General features: G+C 43.3%; 1 protein-coding gene across 1 annotated transcript in view; it reads left to right on the forward strand.

Annotated features, from left to right (window-relative positions):
- The window catches only part of Gtf2f2 (general transcription factor IIF subunit 2), a 117,782-nt gene extending 99,135 nt beyond the window's left edge, over positions 1-18,647 (forward strand). The window contains 2 exon segments of the mRNA XM_038310272.2: positions 4,877-5,001; positions 18,408-18,647. Of these exon segments, the coding sequence (XP_038166200.1) occupies positions 4,877-5,001; positions 18,408-18,527 (245 nt within the window). The 3' untranslated portion in view covers positions 18,528-18,647.
- The last annotated feature ends 689 nt before the right edge of the window (positions 18,648-19,336 follow it).

A 19,336-nucleotide genomic window follows, 5' to 3' on the forward strand; every position in this document is an offset into this window, starting at 1 on the left:
CTAATCAGAAATAGAAGCATTGACACAGAGGGGAGAAGGAAGTAATCTTTCACAGGATTTAAAATCCAGAGCCATGAGAATCAAGGCTGTCATGATCATTTCAGAAGTTAGAATAAAAGCCTCACAGAGACTGCCTTGACAAAGCAGTCAGAGTATTTCTGCAAACAACAGTCTAGAAATTTACAGACATCTGAATTAAAATATCTTAATTGGTAGTGGGCGGCATTTATAATTTTAGTTAGTGATTAAGGTTTCAGTAATAACGATTGAGCATGTCTATACCACATCCACAGTCAATTTTCAACATGCGGTTATATTTTAATCTTGAATAATTTGTTCTCTTAAGAAAATGAAATTAATTTCATCTGATAAATTTGGGGAATATAAAACATTTATAACTGGAGACTTAAGCTTAAAGTGCTTTCTGAGTTAACATTTATCTCTGACAGTTGGCTCTGTAGTGATGTGGTCAGTGGAGGCGGATAAAATATCAGCAAGTAAAATTCACATGACATAGCAATTACTTCTGTTCCAGTAACTATCTTAGTAATTTATACATTGTCCTGGCTGCTAATGAGCTGGATGGCTGCTTTGCATATTGTTCCCTGCAGTTCCAACGGGCATCAGTGAGAAACAAAATGCCCAATGGGGAAAGAAGCAACATGACACAGTAGTCTTCTTCTGGGTACAGTAGTTGATAGTATTAATAGTTTATTGTGTGGCCTTGTTTGTAGTGTTAATTGAGTACAGTACTAAGAAGGGCACTGTTTTTATGCTGTGGAGTGTGAAAACGAACTTCAACTCCTTAGCTTTGTTCAAAGTACAACATTCGGTATTAGTGAGGCTAAAGAGATGGCTCAGCATTTAAGAGCTCTGGCTGCTCTTTCACAGGACTTGGGTTTGATTCCCAGCACCCCTGTAGTGGGCTCACAACCCCCTAGAACTTCAGTCCCAGGGGATCCATTGCCCTCTTCTGACCTTTGTGGGCAATAGGCACACACTTGATGCACAGACATACATGCATAGAGAACACCCATACACATAAAAAGAAAAACAGCAGTATTAGGCAATAATAGTTTGATGCATCTAAGTCTCTTTTGATAGACTTAATAGACTATTAATTTTAATAGGACATGAGCACTGGGCCTACTTAACTGATAATACCACAGATGAGAATTTGGGTTATGAACCTGTTTTAGACATTACCAAAGCAAATTTAACCATTTATTTTAAAAGTCTTTTTCTGTAAGTTATCCATGTACACTAAGTACATGTTCTTGTTATCCTTTCAGAAAGTACAGTTAAATTTCCGCTGCCTAAAAGCTCTCTGATGAGGACTGATAACTCCATCTTCATCTTTGCTGTTTTAGACACCTAGGTTTTCAGGTTACACTTGCTTTGCTGTCCGGGTTTGGGGGGTTTCCTTTATGAATGTAGCCCATAGCTAGCCCTGATCCTCTGTAGCTGAGGGTGACCTTGATCTCCTGCTGGGTTTGAGGAATGCACCACCCTGTCCCTTCACTTAAAGAAGGAATACATCAGAACCTGTGTGGTCAGCTTATTTAGGGTAGAACCTGCCAACCAGAATTTTTTTTAATCTAGGTACTATTTGCTCATTCGTTTTCTTACTAATTAACACTTACTAATTAAAATTTAATTGAGTTTTAGTCTTTAGTGTTAATTTGGACTTTTTGTAATTTATTCTAAAATCTTACCTTTGAATCAAGTCTTACTTGCTCTAGATTTGGGGATTGGGAAAAAGCACACACATGTAAATGTCTCACCATTGCCAAGTAGAATGTGTGCCTTCAAGGGAACCATCTTGCTTTACCGGCAAGATTATGAAATCATTTTCCTACTGAACTTATAGCTTCTCCAGTCATTTCAAACAAAGACCTTGCTAATACACCATTACTCCTCCTTTCCTGAGCTCAGTCTCTCCTATATTCTTCAGCGTAAATTAAAGGTGGGAGGTAGGATGTTGCGATGCTTGGGTTTGCGAGTTTCGTCCTGGTTACTCGTGTTTTCTTACTCCCCAGTATGATCATTCTCTTAGTTTTGTCTTTTGGACCCAGAGAAAGTATGTATTCTTCTAAAATAGCACGTAGAGTGCTATTTTATGCATTTTCAAGACACCCCTCCTCCATTTATGCTTTTTTATTTTTTTGCTACTGAGGCAAGCATTCTACCATTGATCTCTGTCCTCAGCCTTTTGTTTTATTTCCTGATTTGAGATAGTCTTGATAAGTTGTCTGGGGTGGCCTTGAATTTGCTCTGGAGCCCATGCAGCCTTGAACTTTTGGTCTTTTCTCGGCCTCCGAAGTAGCTGGAATCACAGGCCTCCACTAATAGGCCTGTCTCACTGAAAGAATCTTAAAACTAGCTTGAGCTTTGTTCTTCCCCAGCCATTCCATCTGCAGCATGCATTTGAGATTTTTTTCCTTTGTTATGATCTTGTCCTAGAAACTTCCATGCTGTCCTACCACTACGCTTAAGATAGAGAACATAAGCTTAAGTGTCTCGGAATTTACACCATAGTTCAGTGTTAGCTCTGAGTGCTTGTGCTGTCGTTCTGAAGCTGGTCCCCACACTACAGTAACTTCAGCGTGCAGGGTCTCCTCTCTGCTGCCCTCTTCCAGCCCACCAAAGCTTTAATTACCCAGTGAGCTTCAAGACTGACCTTACCTCTCTCCGGCACATTACTCTGCCTTTTCATGAAGAAGAAATTAAGCTTAACCAACTGACATAAATGAGTAAAGCGGTATATTTTCTGTATATTTGTGAAGCCCACAGGACCATCAGCTTTTTTTTCTTTGAGATAGGGTTTCTCACTGGCACAGAACTCTTGAACCTCAGCCTCGGGTATCCATCTTTCTCTGCCTGCCCAGCACTGGGATTACAAGCATTTACCAGTATACCTGGCTTTTTACCTGGATTTTGGGCATGGAACTCGGGTCCTTGTGCATTTACTAACTGAGCTATCTTCCCAGTGGATTAAATGCAAAGATGTTTCCACAAATAGTTAGTACTGGTATGATAACAATGAGAGAGAACTACTGGTTTAACTTTATTGACATTCATACAACTGTACAAAATACTGAATTTCATTACATTTCATACTTGTCTACACTTTGATCATTTCAAGCCCACTGTTATCTATATCCTGCTCCCTCTCTCACTGCTCCCATTTCTCTACCTTCAAGCTCTCCTGCTTTCATGTATTATCTCTATAATTGTCATCATCATCATCATCATCATCATCATCATTATTATTAAAATATGTTGTCTTAGTTGGGTTACTGTTGCTGTTATGAAACACCATGACCAAAGCAAGCTGTGGAAAAAAGGGTTATGTGGCATACATTTCCAACGTTGCAGGTCCCATCATTGGAGGAAGTCAGGACAGGAACTCAAACAGGGCAGGAACCTGGAGGCAGGAGCTGATACAGAGGCTTTAGAGGGGTGCTGCTTCCTGGCTTGCTCCTCCTGGCTTAAATCAGCCTGCTTCCTTGTAGAACCCAGGACCATCACAATGGGCTAGGACATCCCCCATCAATAACTAATTACCTTCTAGCCAGATCTTATGGATACCTTTTTCTCAGTTGATGTTCCCCTTTCAGATAACTCTTAATTTATGCCAAGTTGACATAAAAATTAGCCTGTGTGTGTGCTCAAATGCATACACACTTACAAACAACCTGCTGTGTCCATCTAGTGTTGCTCATATGTATACTTTTTTTCATATGTATACACTGACCACTTAGTACTGGATAAACAGTTAGGTTGTTCATCCCTGGAAAAGACTTGATTCTCTTTCAACAGTCATCAATTACTTGTGACTCTTTATGTAGGCATGGGGCTTTCTGAGACTTCCCACATTCAAGTTGCGTGTCAGTTGGTGTCATTGTTCAGGTCTTATTTAGGTGGCCATAGTGTTGCAATTTCATGAGTGCAGCCTATCTTTCTCATATTGAAAATACTGTAACAGATATCCTGGTTCCCTGGCTTTTAATAATTTTTCACTCCCTCTTCCGGTGGTTGTTCCCTGGGTTGTGTTGTAGATATATCTATTGGCAGTGGGCACCCTAGGTCAGTTGTTGTCTGCTTTTTGACCATTTGTGACTTCCATCTACAGTGGTCTCCATCCACTGCAAAGAGAAGCTTTGATGAGGGGTGAGAGTTGTGTCCAGTGTTGGTATGTGTAAAGATGTGCAGCCCTGTGACGTGCACAAAGCATGGTCCTAGTGTTTTGGTTTTATTTGACTAAGAGGTATACTATACGGGTAAATTTAGAGGACACTTGTAAGATAAAGATTCAGAAAAATAGTCTGTTGATGTCGTTGCTGAGGGCACTGACCTTCCTTGTTGTCAAACCTACCTCATTGTGTAGAAATAAGGCAGCAGCGGGGGGTCAGAGGCAGCAGCCTTTCTGCCTAGTGCTTCCCTTACTTCTCAGGTGCTAGAGAACCTGCCCTTTAACAAGCCTGTGCCTGCGGACTCCCGGGTGTTGACTACCAACTATAGCTTGTGTCATAAAATTATCTTGCTGTATTATGATTAATCAAAAACAAAGGACTGCAAGTTAGCTTCCAGGTTAACCAGGAAGAAAACCTTTTTGGAGGAATTGAATGTGTTACATAAAACTTGTAGAGAGACTGAAAATGGTTTATAGAGCAGTGTTATAGCTGTCCTAGAGTCTGAAGGGTACTGGGAATGCTGGGGCAACAAGACCCCGATTCTGAGTCCCTGACAGAGGCCTCGTACCTTGGAGCTTTAAATGTGGTTCTCAGATGATGAGGGCAGAAGTGCCTGTTTCCAGAAGGTTAAGTTGATGCCTTTCTTCTGTTTTTGCCTGTAGATTGAATATGAAAGGAAGAAAAAGAAGATGGAAAGCGGGCCCGGGCGGACAAACAACACGTCCTAGACATGCTGTTTTCAGCCTTCGAGAAACATCAATACTATAATCTTAAGGATTTAGTGGACATCACAAAGCAGCCTGTGGTATGTATATGTTTATACTGATCTTAAGTGTTCCCTACTTCATTAACATAGTATTAGAGAGGAGAAGCATGATTAAGTTTGCATCCACTCTGCTAATTAATACAGCTATGTCTTTCCAACATCTACTTCATTACTTTAGATTTAAAATACATTTAAGAGCCTCTGAAATGGCTCACTCTGTAAAGGCATTCATACGCATGCCTGATGATCCCAGAACCCACTTTGGGATGAGAGAGCCCCCTGCTGAAAGTTGTCTTCTGTTACACACACACCAATGCCCTCATGTGTGCGAGCGTGTGTACACACACAATAAAATGTTTTGGCTGGAGAGATGGCTCAGTAGTTAAGAGATTGGCTGCTCTGTACTAAAGATGCAGGCTTGACTCCTTGCACCCACATGGTGGCTTGCAGCCATCTGTAACTTCAGGTCAGGAGATCGGACACTCCTGGGCTCTGCAGGCACCAGCCATACATACGGTGCACAGGATACGTGCAGGCAGAACACCATACACATAAAATTAAGAGTAGTAATAAGATTATAGATACATTTAGTGAAAATAATTTTATATGAAGAAAAGGAATCTATTTTTTCACACTAATCTGAGCTCTGTTAGATGTCCCCATTCCTTTTCATTTCTGTCAGAGTTCATGCTGCTCTGTTAGCAGCTGTGCTGATGCTTTCTCTCCCTTCGGCTTCACAGCATGGGAAACAGCACCCAAACTAGAGTGAAATATTTTTAAAAGAATAGTTTATTAGCAAGCGTGTTTCTTCTGGATTAATGATGTTTATCTTTGTTAGTTTTATATGTAATATGGCTACATTAAAAAGGCCATTCCAAATACTGACAGCAAATAAGCTATTTATAAAGAATAAAACATGCATACAGTTAGACATGAGGAAGTAAGCTTAGTGGAGGGGCGTTCTAATAATGCTAGGGAAAGCAAGTTTGTGTTTTAACATTATGGTTATTCATTCTGCCTGTCTGTCTGAATGGGTGTGGTGGTGCCTCTTGATAATCTTAGTACTCAGAGGCTTCAGCAGGACGAGCCCAAGCTCAAGGCCAATCTACAGCACATAATACATGTGTACCCTGACTCCACAAACTCTTCCAGTTCAGATGTTTGTTTTGTTTTTTCATTTTACTCTTTGTGTATGGGTTCTTGTCTCCATGTATGTCTATACCTGGGAAGACCAAAAAAGGAAATTGAGTATTAGGAATTGAGCCCAAGTCCTCTAAAAGAGCAGCCAGTGCTCTTAACCACTGAGCCAGTTCCCCCACCCTGGTCAGATAATTGTTATGTGGTGGTATTTAGTCTCTTGCACTAGATCTCTTCACTAGTGACCTGGATAGACCTCAGGAGATCCACTAACCTAAGGCATGTATGTGAACATAGTTACATCCCTAAGAATGGGTGAGTAGCTTGTGTCAGATTCTCACAGTGGACCACTGGTGTGTGGAAGGAGGTCTGCTCACAGTCATTCAGATGCTGAGCCACCTCAGCACCAGATCGTTTTTTTGGAGAGGGGCGTGTCTTGCCATGTACTTGCTGAAACTTAGCTAGTGATACCCAGACTAGCCTCAAGTTCCTGTTTCTTCTGCCTCAGCCTTCTGAGGGCAGGTTTGTGCCATCTCTGACTCTTAACTTTTGATCAATACCACGTCTCCAACCATGAAGTCTGGCCTACAATTTTCTGCAGTATTGGTGTAGCACAAATTCTAATTGTTCTTAAGAAAAACCTGGAGTCAGGTATTAAGGGATGAAAACTGAGAGATCAGAGTAGCAGTGCAGCCAGCCACTAGAGAGACCTTTTACCTCTACCAGTGCCAGACCAAAGGGGTGATCCTGTCCTTAGACTGCATCCTCTGACTGGCTGCTTCAGACTGCAATGAGCTCCTGTTTCCTTCCACCTTGTATTCCTCTCTCTGCTCAGCCATATCACCCCTGTCTCCACCTCTCTAGTGCTGGGATGAAAGGCGTGGGAGCACCTTTGTGTGAGCTGTTTCTCGTTTAGACAGATTCAATCTCAGGGAGCCCACAGTGGCCTTGAACTAACTGAGATCCCTCTGCCTCTATCTACCAAGTGCTGAGATTAAAGGTGTGTGCCACCACTTCATGGCCTCTAGTGACTTAGCTCTGCACTTTGATCTTCAAGCAAGATTTATTTGTTAAAACACAAACAAAATATCATCACATTTTGGCATATCAATACTATTTGCATGCTGACCCTTTCAATGCCATCGTGTGCTCTCTCTCTCTCTCTCTCTCTCTCTCTCTCTCTCACACACACACACACACACACACACACCTCCTGCCTTCCCCTCTCTCTTCTCCCTTATCTATTCTCATGCCTCATCCCCCACTCCCACCCCCACTTTTTCTTGTTGCCTCACTTATATTGCCTAGACTGACCTCAGACTCAAAATCCTCCTGCCTCAGCTACCATAGTTCTGGAATTAAAAGCACATGCCACCATACTTACCTCTAGGTGTTTTTTTTTTTTCTCTATTATTTTTTCTTCCTAAAAACCTTCATTTCAGGAAAAAAAAAAAAACCTTCATTTCTACAAGCAAACTTATTATCGCAGAAACTACCCTAGAGTAAGGTAATCTTTATGTCATTCACTAGTATATAGCTTATATAGGCAGCCCAAACAATAGCACCTTCTCAAAGACAAGCCAGTTTGAAAGGGCCAAGCTTTGGTACCTGACACTAAGTCAGCAATATGATATCTATTTAACAGAGCGTTTGTGATTCAGCTTTTAGCTTTTTCTTCTCTCTCTAAAATATGAAACATTGGGGCCTGGAGAGATGCCCAGTGGTTAGAGTACAGGCAGCTCTTCCAGAGGACCAGGATTTGATTCCCAGCACCCACGTGATAATATATAACCATCCAGAATATAGGGGATCTGGTACCCTCGTCTGGCTTCCGTGGGAACCAGGTATGCATATAGTGCACAGACAAGCAAAACGCTCACACACAAAGTAAAATAAAAATAACTTAAAAATAATAAAAATAAAATATGAAACGTTAGAGGAAACCTGTTTACTTCTCCCCAGCTCTTGGTGATCTTTTTAACATTCGTGGTGTTTTGTCTAGTCTTCCTCTGTGTTTTATCTCTAAAACAGAAGCACATGTACCATTTCCTTTAAAAGTACAAGCCATTAAAAAATTTAATTGTACCCTTTGAAATAGGAAACTGCCTAGAGCTCTCTGGGACCTGACACACTGTTTCCAGCATCTCCCCTTTACCTATTATTTTGTAGGTGTGGGTGTACGTGTAGAAGTCAGAGGACAGCTCGGGAGAATAGTTCTGTCCTCCATGTAGGTTCCATGGATAACATGCAAGTCATCAGGCTTGGCTTACAGGTACCTGTACCACTGAGCCACCTCACAAGCTCCCCATTTTAATTGAGAATGGATAGTTGACTAATTGGCATGCTGCTAATAGAGTGGGTTCGAGTCACAAGAAAAAGAGGGTGCGGTTTAGTGCCCATACTTGCACAGCCCTGGCCAACAAAGAGTGCTTCTTTGCAAGGTGGGTGTTCCATAAACAAAGCAGTTATGGTGCTATATTAGCATTCGGGTGGGCTTTGGCAGGACTCACAGATTATTTCCAGTTAAGCCCAAGTAAAGATCTAAATAAATAATAAAGATCTGAAGAGATGGCTCTGCAGTTAAGCTCACTAGGTGCTCTTCCAAAGGATCCAGGTTCAGTTCCTAGCACCCACGTGGCTTCCAAGAGCACCCGGCATGCATGTGATACACGTACAGGCAAATACACACATAAAATGAAAAGAAGTAAATTTGGGGCTCGAAGATGGCCCCGTGGTTAAGAATACTTACATTCTTCCAGGAGAGACCTAGGTTTGATTCCCAAGACCCATATGGTGGCTCACAGTGTCTGTAACTCCAGTTCTAGGGGATCTGACAGGCATACATAACAGGCCAAATGCTCATACACATAAAATTAAATAGTCTTTTTAAAAGGATTTGAATAAAAGTAGTTTAAGTGAAATTTGGAGTTGAAGACTTTATGGTATTTCTCCAAGGATAAAATAACTAGGAAATTTGAAATAGAGTGTATCTTTCCCACCAAACCTGGAAATTTTCAAGTATGTCCTAGAGGGTCCGTGAATTGGTGGTGCTTTTCAATTACAAGTGACAGAACCCAACTAAAACTAGTGTCAACAAAATGAAGATGTATTGCCTCCCATTGCTATAAGAGATAGCTTGAGCTAACTACTAGTATTATCTAGTTAGAACTAGTCCGTCCCCTCTTTCCATCTTCCTTGGTTGTTGTCCTTATTTTAAGCAGATGATTTCCTGTTAGGTTAGCAAAAATGGCCTCCTCCCAGCTAGCAGGCACTCAGAAGATTTACCCTGGTTATTCCTGGGTTTTAGTGTATTCCATAGGAGTTGGATGTCTGTTTCTGGACTCAGAGGATCAGGTCAGGAAATGCTCTAGCCAGCCAAAGCCCCTCCCTATACTATATGATCCGTATTAATTTCAGATATAATGTATTCAGAGCACAACTTAAGAGGCAGTGGAGTGGGGGAGGGCTGCATATGCAGTTCAAGCGCATGCGTGTGGAACTAGGGTCATCACTGGGTGTCAGTCCTCAGGTGCCTCCCATTGTTGTTCTTTGAGACCTAGTCTCTCAGTGGCCTGGAGTTTCAAATTAGTCTTCGGTGGTTAGCCAGTGAGTCCCAGGGATCTGCCTGTCTCCGCCTCCTCGGTGCTGTGATTACAAGCACACCCCTTCCATTCCAGCTTTTTCACAGGGCTTCTAGGGAGTCACACCTAGGACATCATGCTAGTTTAGCAAATGCTCTACCGACTCAGCCATCCCTGCAATTCCAGAATGGAACTTGATTTCCATACCTTCCCAAGCCTTTTATAAGTAACGCCAACACCAGAGAGAAATTCTTCTTCATGCTGTGGGCTACAAATCCTGGCCTGTGGGTCTCCTACTTGGGTCCTTAAAAGGTAGCATAGAGGCTACTTCTCTTTTCGTTTTTTAAAGATTCTTATTTTACATGCATTGGTCTTACTGAACCCAGATTTTAACCGCTGAGCCATCTCTCCAGACCCAAGACTGATTTTCTGATAGGTCCAGGGTGTGGCTGGGGCTTGGACACAGTTGTCCTGACTTGAGCTGAGGATGTCATTATTGTGTCCTCTGAGATTTAATCTGGCACACAAATCTGTGGACCAGCCTTTTTAATGATGCAGGAATGTGTTTTCCTCACAGGAGGTTCTTTCACCTTTCCTGTGGTATCATTGATCGTGGTCAGGAGTGCAGAAAGTAGAACACAAGCTTGATGTTTGATTATCAGTTCCTAATCCCAGGGTGAAAGTGGGTATCTGTAGTATCTGAAGCGCATCCTAGTTTGTACAGTCAGATCCTTGCTGCTTGTTATGCTGCTGTATTCTGAAGCTTCCCTTTCTCCCCTCGATTCCTCTGTCTGTTTTCAATAGTTTTCAGTTCACATTCCTTCAGTTCTTGAATTTGGTATCAATGATATTAAATTTTCCAAGAGAGTGTATTAATTAATGATGGTCCTTTTTTGAGAATAATTACTTCTGATGCATAAAGTGGAGTCTTAATCAAGGTTTAAAATATGAAATGTTGCACTAAGATAAATAACTGCCAAGTATAAGTAGGTAAAATTGAAATACATTTACAAAATTTTAATGTTTCTGTTGATTAGAGGTTTGGGTCTTATTTTTTATTTTATCATCATCGATGTTATTGGCTAGAAAGATAGACATTTTATTAAGGAAGAGAAGCACACTGTTAAGAGTGGAAGCAGCTAGAGTGCCATGGTGGATAGGCGACTTAAGATGCCAACATCTGGGGGCTGGAGAGATGGCTCAGAGGTTAAGAGCACTGCCTGCTCTTCCAAAGGTCCTGAGTTCAATTCCCAGCAACCACATAGTGGCTCACAACCATCTGTAATGGGGTTTGGTGCCCCCTTCTGGCCTGAAGGCATACACACAGACAGAATATTGTATACATAATAAATAAATAAATATTTAAAAAAAAAAAAAAGATGCCAACATCTGAATGCTGTTTTAGGCAGGATCCCACAGTCCAGGTTGGTCAAGAACTGAATGGGGCAGAACTGATCTCGAACTCCTGATTCTGGGGGTTGGGCCCTTCAAGCTTTGTCCGTGAGCCCTGTTTCGATTTTTTTGTTTGGAGGTGGGGTCACCTGCAGTTTCCCCAGACTGGCTTTGACCTGAAGGCTGTAGTTCTGCCACCCCTTGACCTTGATGCCCTCTTGTCTGTTCTTCCTGAGGTCAGAGTTTACAGGCTTGTACCTGCGGGCCCAGCTTCTCATCATTTCTGGTTTCTGTGGTGTTTTGTTTTATTTTGGTTTTCCATACCTCATTTATGAGGTCATTTTTAAGATGAACTTAGTAACATGTCAAATACTTAAACTTATACAGAAGGTGCTGCAACAAGGGTCCAGGGATCAAAGTTGTGTGTTAGTTTATTTATATACAAAATGAAAATGGAATGTTCCTCCTGTCTTTAATATAAAAGAAATGCCATGAGTTGGGTGAGTAATTCCTTGTGTGTGGCCATACCCTTAGAGACCAGAAGAGGTATCCAGTTCCTTTTAACCTAGAGTGACAGATGGCTTGTAAGCTGCCTGGTGTAGGTGCTAGGAACTGAATTGTGTAGCCTCTGGAAAAGCAGGCAGTGTTCTTCCTGCCGAGCTGTCTCTCCAGCTCTCCATTCAGTTTTACAGAGAGGTAGAGTGAAAATGAGAGGCTGTTAACTGCCCTCTGCTGTGTGTGTTTGTTCGTTTGTTTGTTGTTTGTTTCTCAGGAAGCTAAGGGTATGTTTTCAGGCTTACCATCCATATGGAAACAGTTTTCTTCAAGAAAAGATCTTGTCTATGTTGAACTTCTCTCATCAAGCATTAGCAACAAAAAGAACAGCTGAACTTTTTTGCCCGGGGCCTCCCGTTCTCACGGTAGCCGCCTGGACAAGTTCTATTCTCGCGTCAGACAGTCCACCCTTATTTCCAGAGTGGACCTCTCAGTAATCTCATTGTGAATAATATGTCGAGTCGGACACAAATAGATATGTTACTTAACTGTATGGCTGGAAAAAAATTGTTTTCAACGTGTAGCCTAGGCCAGCCTTGAACTCGGGGGGGGGGGGGGGGGGGGCAGTCTAACTGGTCTCATAAAGTGCTTCCTCCTGCCGACTCAAGCCTACTAAGTGCGGAGAGGATAGCTATTTGCCTTCACATGCAGTTTCATTTTTAAATCAGTCTTCCCTATTGAAAAACCTTTGTTTGCAGAATAAACTATATATTTTTTTTCTTTCTTTTTTTTTTTTTTTTTTTTTTTTTTTTTGGTTTTTCGAGACAGGGTTTCTCTACAGCTTTTTTTTTAGAGCCTGTCCTGGAACTAGCTCTTGTAGACCAGGCTGGCCTCGAACTCACAGAGATCCGCCTGCCTCTGCCTCCCGAGTGCTGGGATTAAAGGCGTGCGCCACCACCACCCGGCCAGAATAAACTATATTGAACTGCACAGATCCGTGCATTTTAGTATATTGAAAGTCACAAAGTAATCACTACAATCAGCTTTAGAATGTGTACCCCAAAGAAATCCCATATCCGTTAGCAGTCACCCACCCCTAAATCCTAGACATCTACAGGTCTGGCTTCTGTCTTGACAGATTATCCTGAGTAAGAATTCACGCTCACTTATTGTTTCAGTGGTGGCGCACACCTTTAATCCTAGCACTTGGGAGACAGGCATTCAGGAGGCAGGGAAGGCAGTGAGTTTGAGGCCAGCATGAAACAGCCAGAGTACATACCGAGAACGTTCGTTGTTTTAAAAAATTAGAAAGAAAGTAAGCTGTCTGAACCCTTCAGACCTATAGGCATTCGCCACTGCCAGACAAATAAGGCTTTTTTAGTACACAAATATTAATGCAATTGTTAGCGGGTTTTTCAAGGTTTGAATAAAATATAAAGTAAAATAAAGCAGGTTTTATCCTTTGGCCATTTATTACCCATCTGTAAGCTGCTCAGAGAAAAAGAGGGAAATACAACCAGTGGGAACCCGAGAAGACACAGATGTGGCAGGGTGGCTGGTGAGGAGAAAGGAGAAAAACGCAGGCCCGTGCTCCAGAGGAGCCCCCAGCTAGCACCTCTCCCTCCTGCTCACAGTTTACTCTGTCTGGAGTAGCGGGAGCATCTGCTGCCTTCTTCACTGTTCACTCCTAATGTGTAGTTTGCTTCTTAATGAGCAGTTCTGTGCCTCGTAGTCACTAACAGCCTCATCAGTAAGTCCATTGTTCTGTTGACATCTCTGAAAGCATCACTTACTCACACCGAAAATTCTGTTTATGACACCCTTCCTCCTGTGGCACCCTCTTATAAGACACACAATTCACATGTGCACCTGCGGCACACAGATCTGCATACTGGGTGCTTGATCTAAACTTGAGGGGCCAGCTTTGTGACTAGAAGTCACTCAGGGTCTATGATTTACATACGGAAAGCATTAGTAGCTGTAATCTGCTCCCTGTCAGAGCTGTTCTTAACCACATCAGCTGATTTATTTTTATGTAAATAATGCTTATCACTGAAATGTCTGATGAAATGAAATGCAGATCAGGCCTCTGGGGTTGGCAGCGCTGGAGAAGGAAAGACCTGGGTAGAGTGGGGTGGCAGGAAACAGAGAGGAAGCCATGAGTTTCTTGCACCTCATCCTATTGTTTGAGGGAAGTCTGGAAGTCCGCTGGCCAATTCTGACTTGTTAGTCACCACAAATAGAAAGCCCGTTGTCCTGACCCTCTAGCTCCTGTGGTCAGGTGTACTTTGCTGCCTCCTTCACAGAAGCTATGGCACTTGGTCCTCCTTTGCTCTGCTTCATTCGCTGTTCGCTTCCCTCCCACACATGCCTTTGTTAAGCACTGAGGCCAAACCATGTCTGAATGACATGCTGCATCATGGCCTGCACGCTAATGAGAAACAGCCTGCTCCCATGTGACACACACGAAGCTCTACCTGTTTTCTGGCAATCCTTTGGAAATGGAGGCATTGAGGTGAGGAAGGAAATTGGAAAGTCACTCAGGTTTTTAAGTGTGTACTTCTTTCTGCAACAGAATTACTGTCAGTTAAAATGATCCAGTCCCCCATCCTCAAAGACCTTAACAGCATACAACAGACAGGGCAGCAGCGGCCCTTCCCAGCGCTCTCTCTCTGTGCTTGCCTGTATTGCCATGTCTCCACCTGACCCAGTCTGCAAGGAAGACTAAGGTTCTGTCCCACTTGAGTGGCAGAGTAAATGCCGGAATGGATAACAAAGGGCATGATTTTGACAATCTCCAATCGTGTAAAACTTTAACATTACCTCTCTCGGTTCACTTTCTCACCAGCAATAATATGTAGTCTGGTGTGCTTTCCTGCACACAACTATAGCACGGCTTTTCTTAACTAATATCACACTCAGCTTCAGGGAGTGCAGCTCACTCAGGTTTGCTCTCCAGCTGGTCACCGCCTACTGACTCGAGTAGTGCACCGCACCGGCGTCTGTGATGTACATGGAGGCCTGGCACATGGTTAAAGACAAGGGAAGCGTGTAGAGAATACAGCCCTGGAGTCAGTCTAAGCACAGAGACTCAAAACTGGGTTATTAGAGAACTTTAAAGGGACAGCCTGTCATGGAAGGATGGACGGTGTGGAATGCAATTCTGTGGTTGAGGTGACTGCTGAGGAAAAACCGTTCTGTGGAAGTGACATTGAAGCCTGAGTGTAAGAAGGAAAGGCTGAGATGAGGGACGGGTAAGCACTCTCAGAAGCATGTAACCAGAGAATGGCAAGTGGACGGGAAGGCTAGCCAGAGTGAGTGCCCCTGAAGGAATTTGAGAAGAGACTTGCAGGCCAGGAGACATCTTTTGAAACACCTCACCATTGCCTGTGGTGCTGCCTAGTTTTATGTCAACTTGGCAGAAGCCGGAGTCTTCTGAAAGGAGGGACCCTCAACTGAGAAAGTCTCGGTAAGATCCGGTTGTAGGGCATTTTCTTAATTAGTGCTTGATGTGTTTAGGTGGAGTTTTTTGTCATGGCCTCTGGCTCCCCATTAAACACAGAGAAACTTAATTCTAAATGCTCAGCCTATAGTTTAAACTTGTTCTAACTGGCTCTTACAACTTAAATTAACCCATATTTTTTTTTCTTTACGTTCTACATGTTTGTTTGGCTCATGGTTAGTTATCTCATTTTCTATATGTCCTACCTCTTCTGTTGGACTCCCAACTCCTCTGACTCTGCCCTTCTTCATCCCAGCATTCTCTCTGCCCCAAAAATCCTGCCTAGACATTGGCCAATCAGCTTTTATTAACAATGAGAGCGATATATATTTGCAGTGTACAAAGATTGATCCACAGCAAATGTAGGAAGGCCCAGCCCATTGTGGGTGGTGCCATCCCTAGACTGGTTGGTCCTGGGTTTTGTAAGAGAGCAGGCTGAGCAAGCTAGAAGGAGCAAGCCAGTAAGCAGCACCCCTCAATGGCCTCTGCATTGGCTCCTGCCTGCAGGTTCCTGCCCCTTCTGAATTTCTGTCCTTACTTCCTTCGGTGGTTGACTAAGATGCCGAAGGGTAAGTCCCATAAACCCTTTCTTCCCCGAGGTGCTTCGGTCATGTTCCATCACAGCAATAACAACCGGCTAGAATCTCTAGCCACAGCTCCCTTTGGGATTCTCCTGAGCATGCTTTTCCCTGTCGCTACTACTTCCTCACCAAACGCTTGCCTACTCCCTTGCCAAGCCCTTTCGTTTGGCTGGAGTAAAGTGTCTTGTGATTTGAAACATCCTAAAGACGGAGATCTGAAAGCACCACCCCTGCAGAGTTGTAGTCTGGTTCAGTGTCGTGGTTCTGATTCTGTTCTGTTCCTGACCAGGTCGGTAGGCAGTGCTGTCTCGTCCCCTTATTGTCGCAATAAGTTCATGTACGACTGCATTGCCAAATGAAGGGGGACAGTGTGGGAACAACCAGTTTGTAGAGTGAAGACTTTGTCATTTTAGTTGTGAGCCTCTCACGGCTGAGCCAGCTCTCCATCCCTGTGAAGACATTCTTATCGTTCCATGCTGGACCCTTTCATGGTTTTCTGTTTTCTTGGCCTAGGTTATAGGTAGGTGCACAACCTGAAGTCAAGTACTTTCCTCGGCACTGCTGAAACACTCCTGGTGCTTGCTGTTTGCGTGTGGCCCCACTGTGCTGCATCTCCAACTGTGCCATTGTTTGTGCAACAGCAGCATCTTAGCAGCCTCACAGTAAACCATTCTCTGGAATCCTACAAAGATGTCATTCTTGGCACCTAAACTCGGATCGTTTGTGCCTAACCCTTCATTCTCCATTTATGAATCTAGTTTAATTAGAAAGTAGTTTATGAACAGTGTCCCATTTTTCAAGTGTAATTTGAAACAGCAGATGGCAGACGTGCACATCACCTGCATGCCCAAGCCTTTATGCTTACTCATGCACACTCAATTCCTTTAGCAAAGCCAACTATAGAAGGAGTGGGAGGCAGGCAAGCCGCCTGGGGAACCCAGGACTCATTTGATTCATTGCTGCTACCTGCTGGGGCCTGTTTGCTGGGATGGGAAGGCTGTCCAGGAGACAGATGCTAAGCCTTCTGAGGACCTTCATGAGCTCTAGTTTTCTGCTGTTAAATTTCTTTTTTTTTGTTTGTTTGTTTGTTTTTCAAGACAGAGTTTCCCTGTAGTTTCTAGAGCCTGTCCTGGAACTAGCTCTTGTAGACCAGGCTGGCCTCGAACTCAGAGATCCGGCTGCCTCTGCCTCCCAAGTGCTGGGATTAAAGGCGTGCGCCACCACCGCCCGGCTTTGCTGTTAAATTTCTAAGTGGCAGCCTACCCCTGACTTAATGAATTGTGCTGCATTATTCCAGATCAGCCTGGATAGGAATTTGACTATTTGGTAACCTGCAGTGTCCCGCACTGGTTCAGAAAACAAAGGCTGACAGATCCTAGAGTGCCAGAGCAGCAGCAGCCTCAAAGCAGATAGGGTGGAGCTTCTGAGTAGTTGGATGAATCCACTACGGGCTGGGCCAAAGGCAGACTTCTCTTGCCTGTCATGGTGGAACATGTCTCTAAACCAGCACTCTCAGAGGAAGGAAGATGGGAGAATTGAGGGTCAGCCTAGACAGCTTAATGAGACCTTGCCCCAAAATGCAAGGACAAGTCTGGGTATGGTAACACTCTGGAAACTGAGACAGGCAGGTCTCTGCTAGTTTAAGGCCAGCCTGGTCTACATTTGCAGGTATATAGTCAGACCCTGTTTGTAAGGGGAGGGGGCATAGTGGCATATACCTTTAATCCCAGTACTCTGAAAGCAGAAATTGGTGGTTTCTGTGAGTTTGAAGCTGGCTGGGCATTCACACACTGGGGCTTGCTAAAGATCCGCACATAGCGTGGTTTGGGTAGTATTGTACACAGTGCAAACATTTATCTAGGCAGGAGCCCCTCAACCATTGGTGATTGGTTTTTCTGTAGCAGAACACATCACTTGTGAATAATTAACTTCTTTCTCTTCTTAGGAACTACTGTAATTTGTATTGGTCAGTTTATAGTGGGTGCTTCAGTGGCTTTGGCAAACAGGCTGGGTTTTGTAGTACACTTAGCACAGTCATAATTTCCATGACTCGAGTAATCATTTGGTAAGCAGTTCTCAGAGATATAAATAGTAAGCCGAGCATACGGAGCCTGGGCCCTCATAGCTTCAGTATGTCTCCTTATTAGTTCTTCGTCCTCTCCCTGCTTCAGCAGGCCCGGGCAGCACACAGATGATACCTGTCCTTATTCCACAGGAAAGGGTTTTCTGGAACTCAGAGTTTAGAGCCATCTTAGTTGGATGGTGTGGCTCTCAATTTTAATCCCAGCACTCAGGGAGCTTATGGAACTCTGGGAGTTGAGACCTGTCTGGCTTACATACGGGGTCTGGACCAGTCAAGACTGCATGATGAGATCCAGTCTTTAAAAGAAGAAAACCCATCTTAGAAGTGGGAATTTTAGATGCTTGTCATCTGCTTGCTTCCTGACTATGACTTCCCACCCCTGCAGTATGTGTGCTCTAAACTGCTGAATGTGATCTGGACTGAGTCCTTTAAGCCACTGAAGTCACCACTTATGTGTGTTTCCTCTAACTCCTTTTCTTTATTCAGGACTCCCAGGCCTTTGATACACATGGTTGTGTGCATGGGGTGTGCCTTACAGAGCTGTTGAACCTCATCATAGGAAACTCCACTTGGGTTTAAGAAGCATAATTTCTGTTTCTTGTATTTAGTGTATTTCATTTTAAGTTTTATTTTCTGCCTTGATGATCTCCTCTGTGGCACTTTTTGTTTTTTAGGGATACCTGAAAGAAATACTAAAAGAAATCGGCATTCAGAATGTAAAAGGGATTCACAAGAATACATGGGAACTGAAGCCAGAATACAGGCATTACCAAGCAGAAGAGAAGAGTGACTGAGGAGCTGGCACAGTTAAGGTTGCCATAGGCCAGCGGCTCACATCGCATGCTGGCACCCTGCAGCGACAACATGGAGACCACAGTCCTGCAGCTCCTCTCAATAAACTGTTAAAGCTGGGAGTCCATAGCGTTTATTAAGTGTTTTTTAAAGAGAAAGATGTTATTTATAGACTAAACTTGTGTTAACTATAGTATTCAGCTGGGCATGCTAGCGCATGCATGTGTCCAACACCCAGGAGGCTGAGGCAGAAAGATGATGCTGGAATACACAGCAAGACCTTCCCCCACAGAAGAAAAATGTTTTCATGGTATGGATAGGGGTTTGGGAATTAAAACTGCTTTTGTTTTTATTTTTATGAAAATTGTATCTCTGCAGAACTGACCTAACATAAGATCCAAAAAGAAGGAGAAAAGGTTGGTTGGGGGGCGGGGGGCGGGGACAATCAACTACAGAAACTGTTCAAGGACCACAGAATCCAAGTTCCTTTTTCTGAAACTAAAGAGGGAATTTGTCTCCTCAGAAGTAATGTTCACCTTCCATCATACATTAATAAAGGGACCTGTTCACTTTGTACTTAATGGCAACTTCTATCACTGTCTTATTTTACCCTTATGATATTGGTAAGAGAAACAGTTAAAACTGGATGTTAATGTTCCTTTTGTTTACTTTTAAAATAAGAAAATCTGGGCTGAGAGTGGTTATGGGCACACACTGATCTTGCAGGGGACGGGAGTTTGGTTCCCAGAACTCACTTAGACTGGCTCACAGCTTCCTTTAACCCCAGCTCCAAAGGATCCATGATCCTCAG

This window comes from Arvicola amphibius, chromosome 13 (genome assembly GCF_903992535.2).
Source record: "Arvicola amphibius chromosome 13, mArvAmp1.2, whole genome shotgun sequence".
Taxonomy (NCBI): domain Eukaryota; kingdom Metazoa; phylum Chordata; class Mammalia; order Rodentia; family Cricetidae; genus Arvicola; species Arvicola amphibius.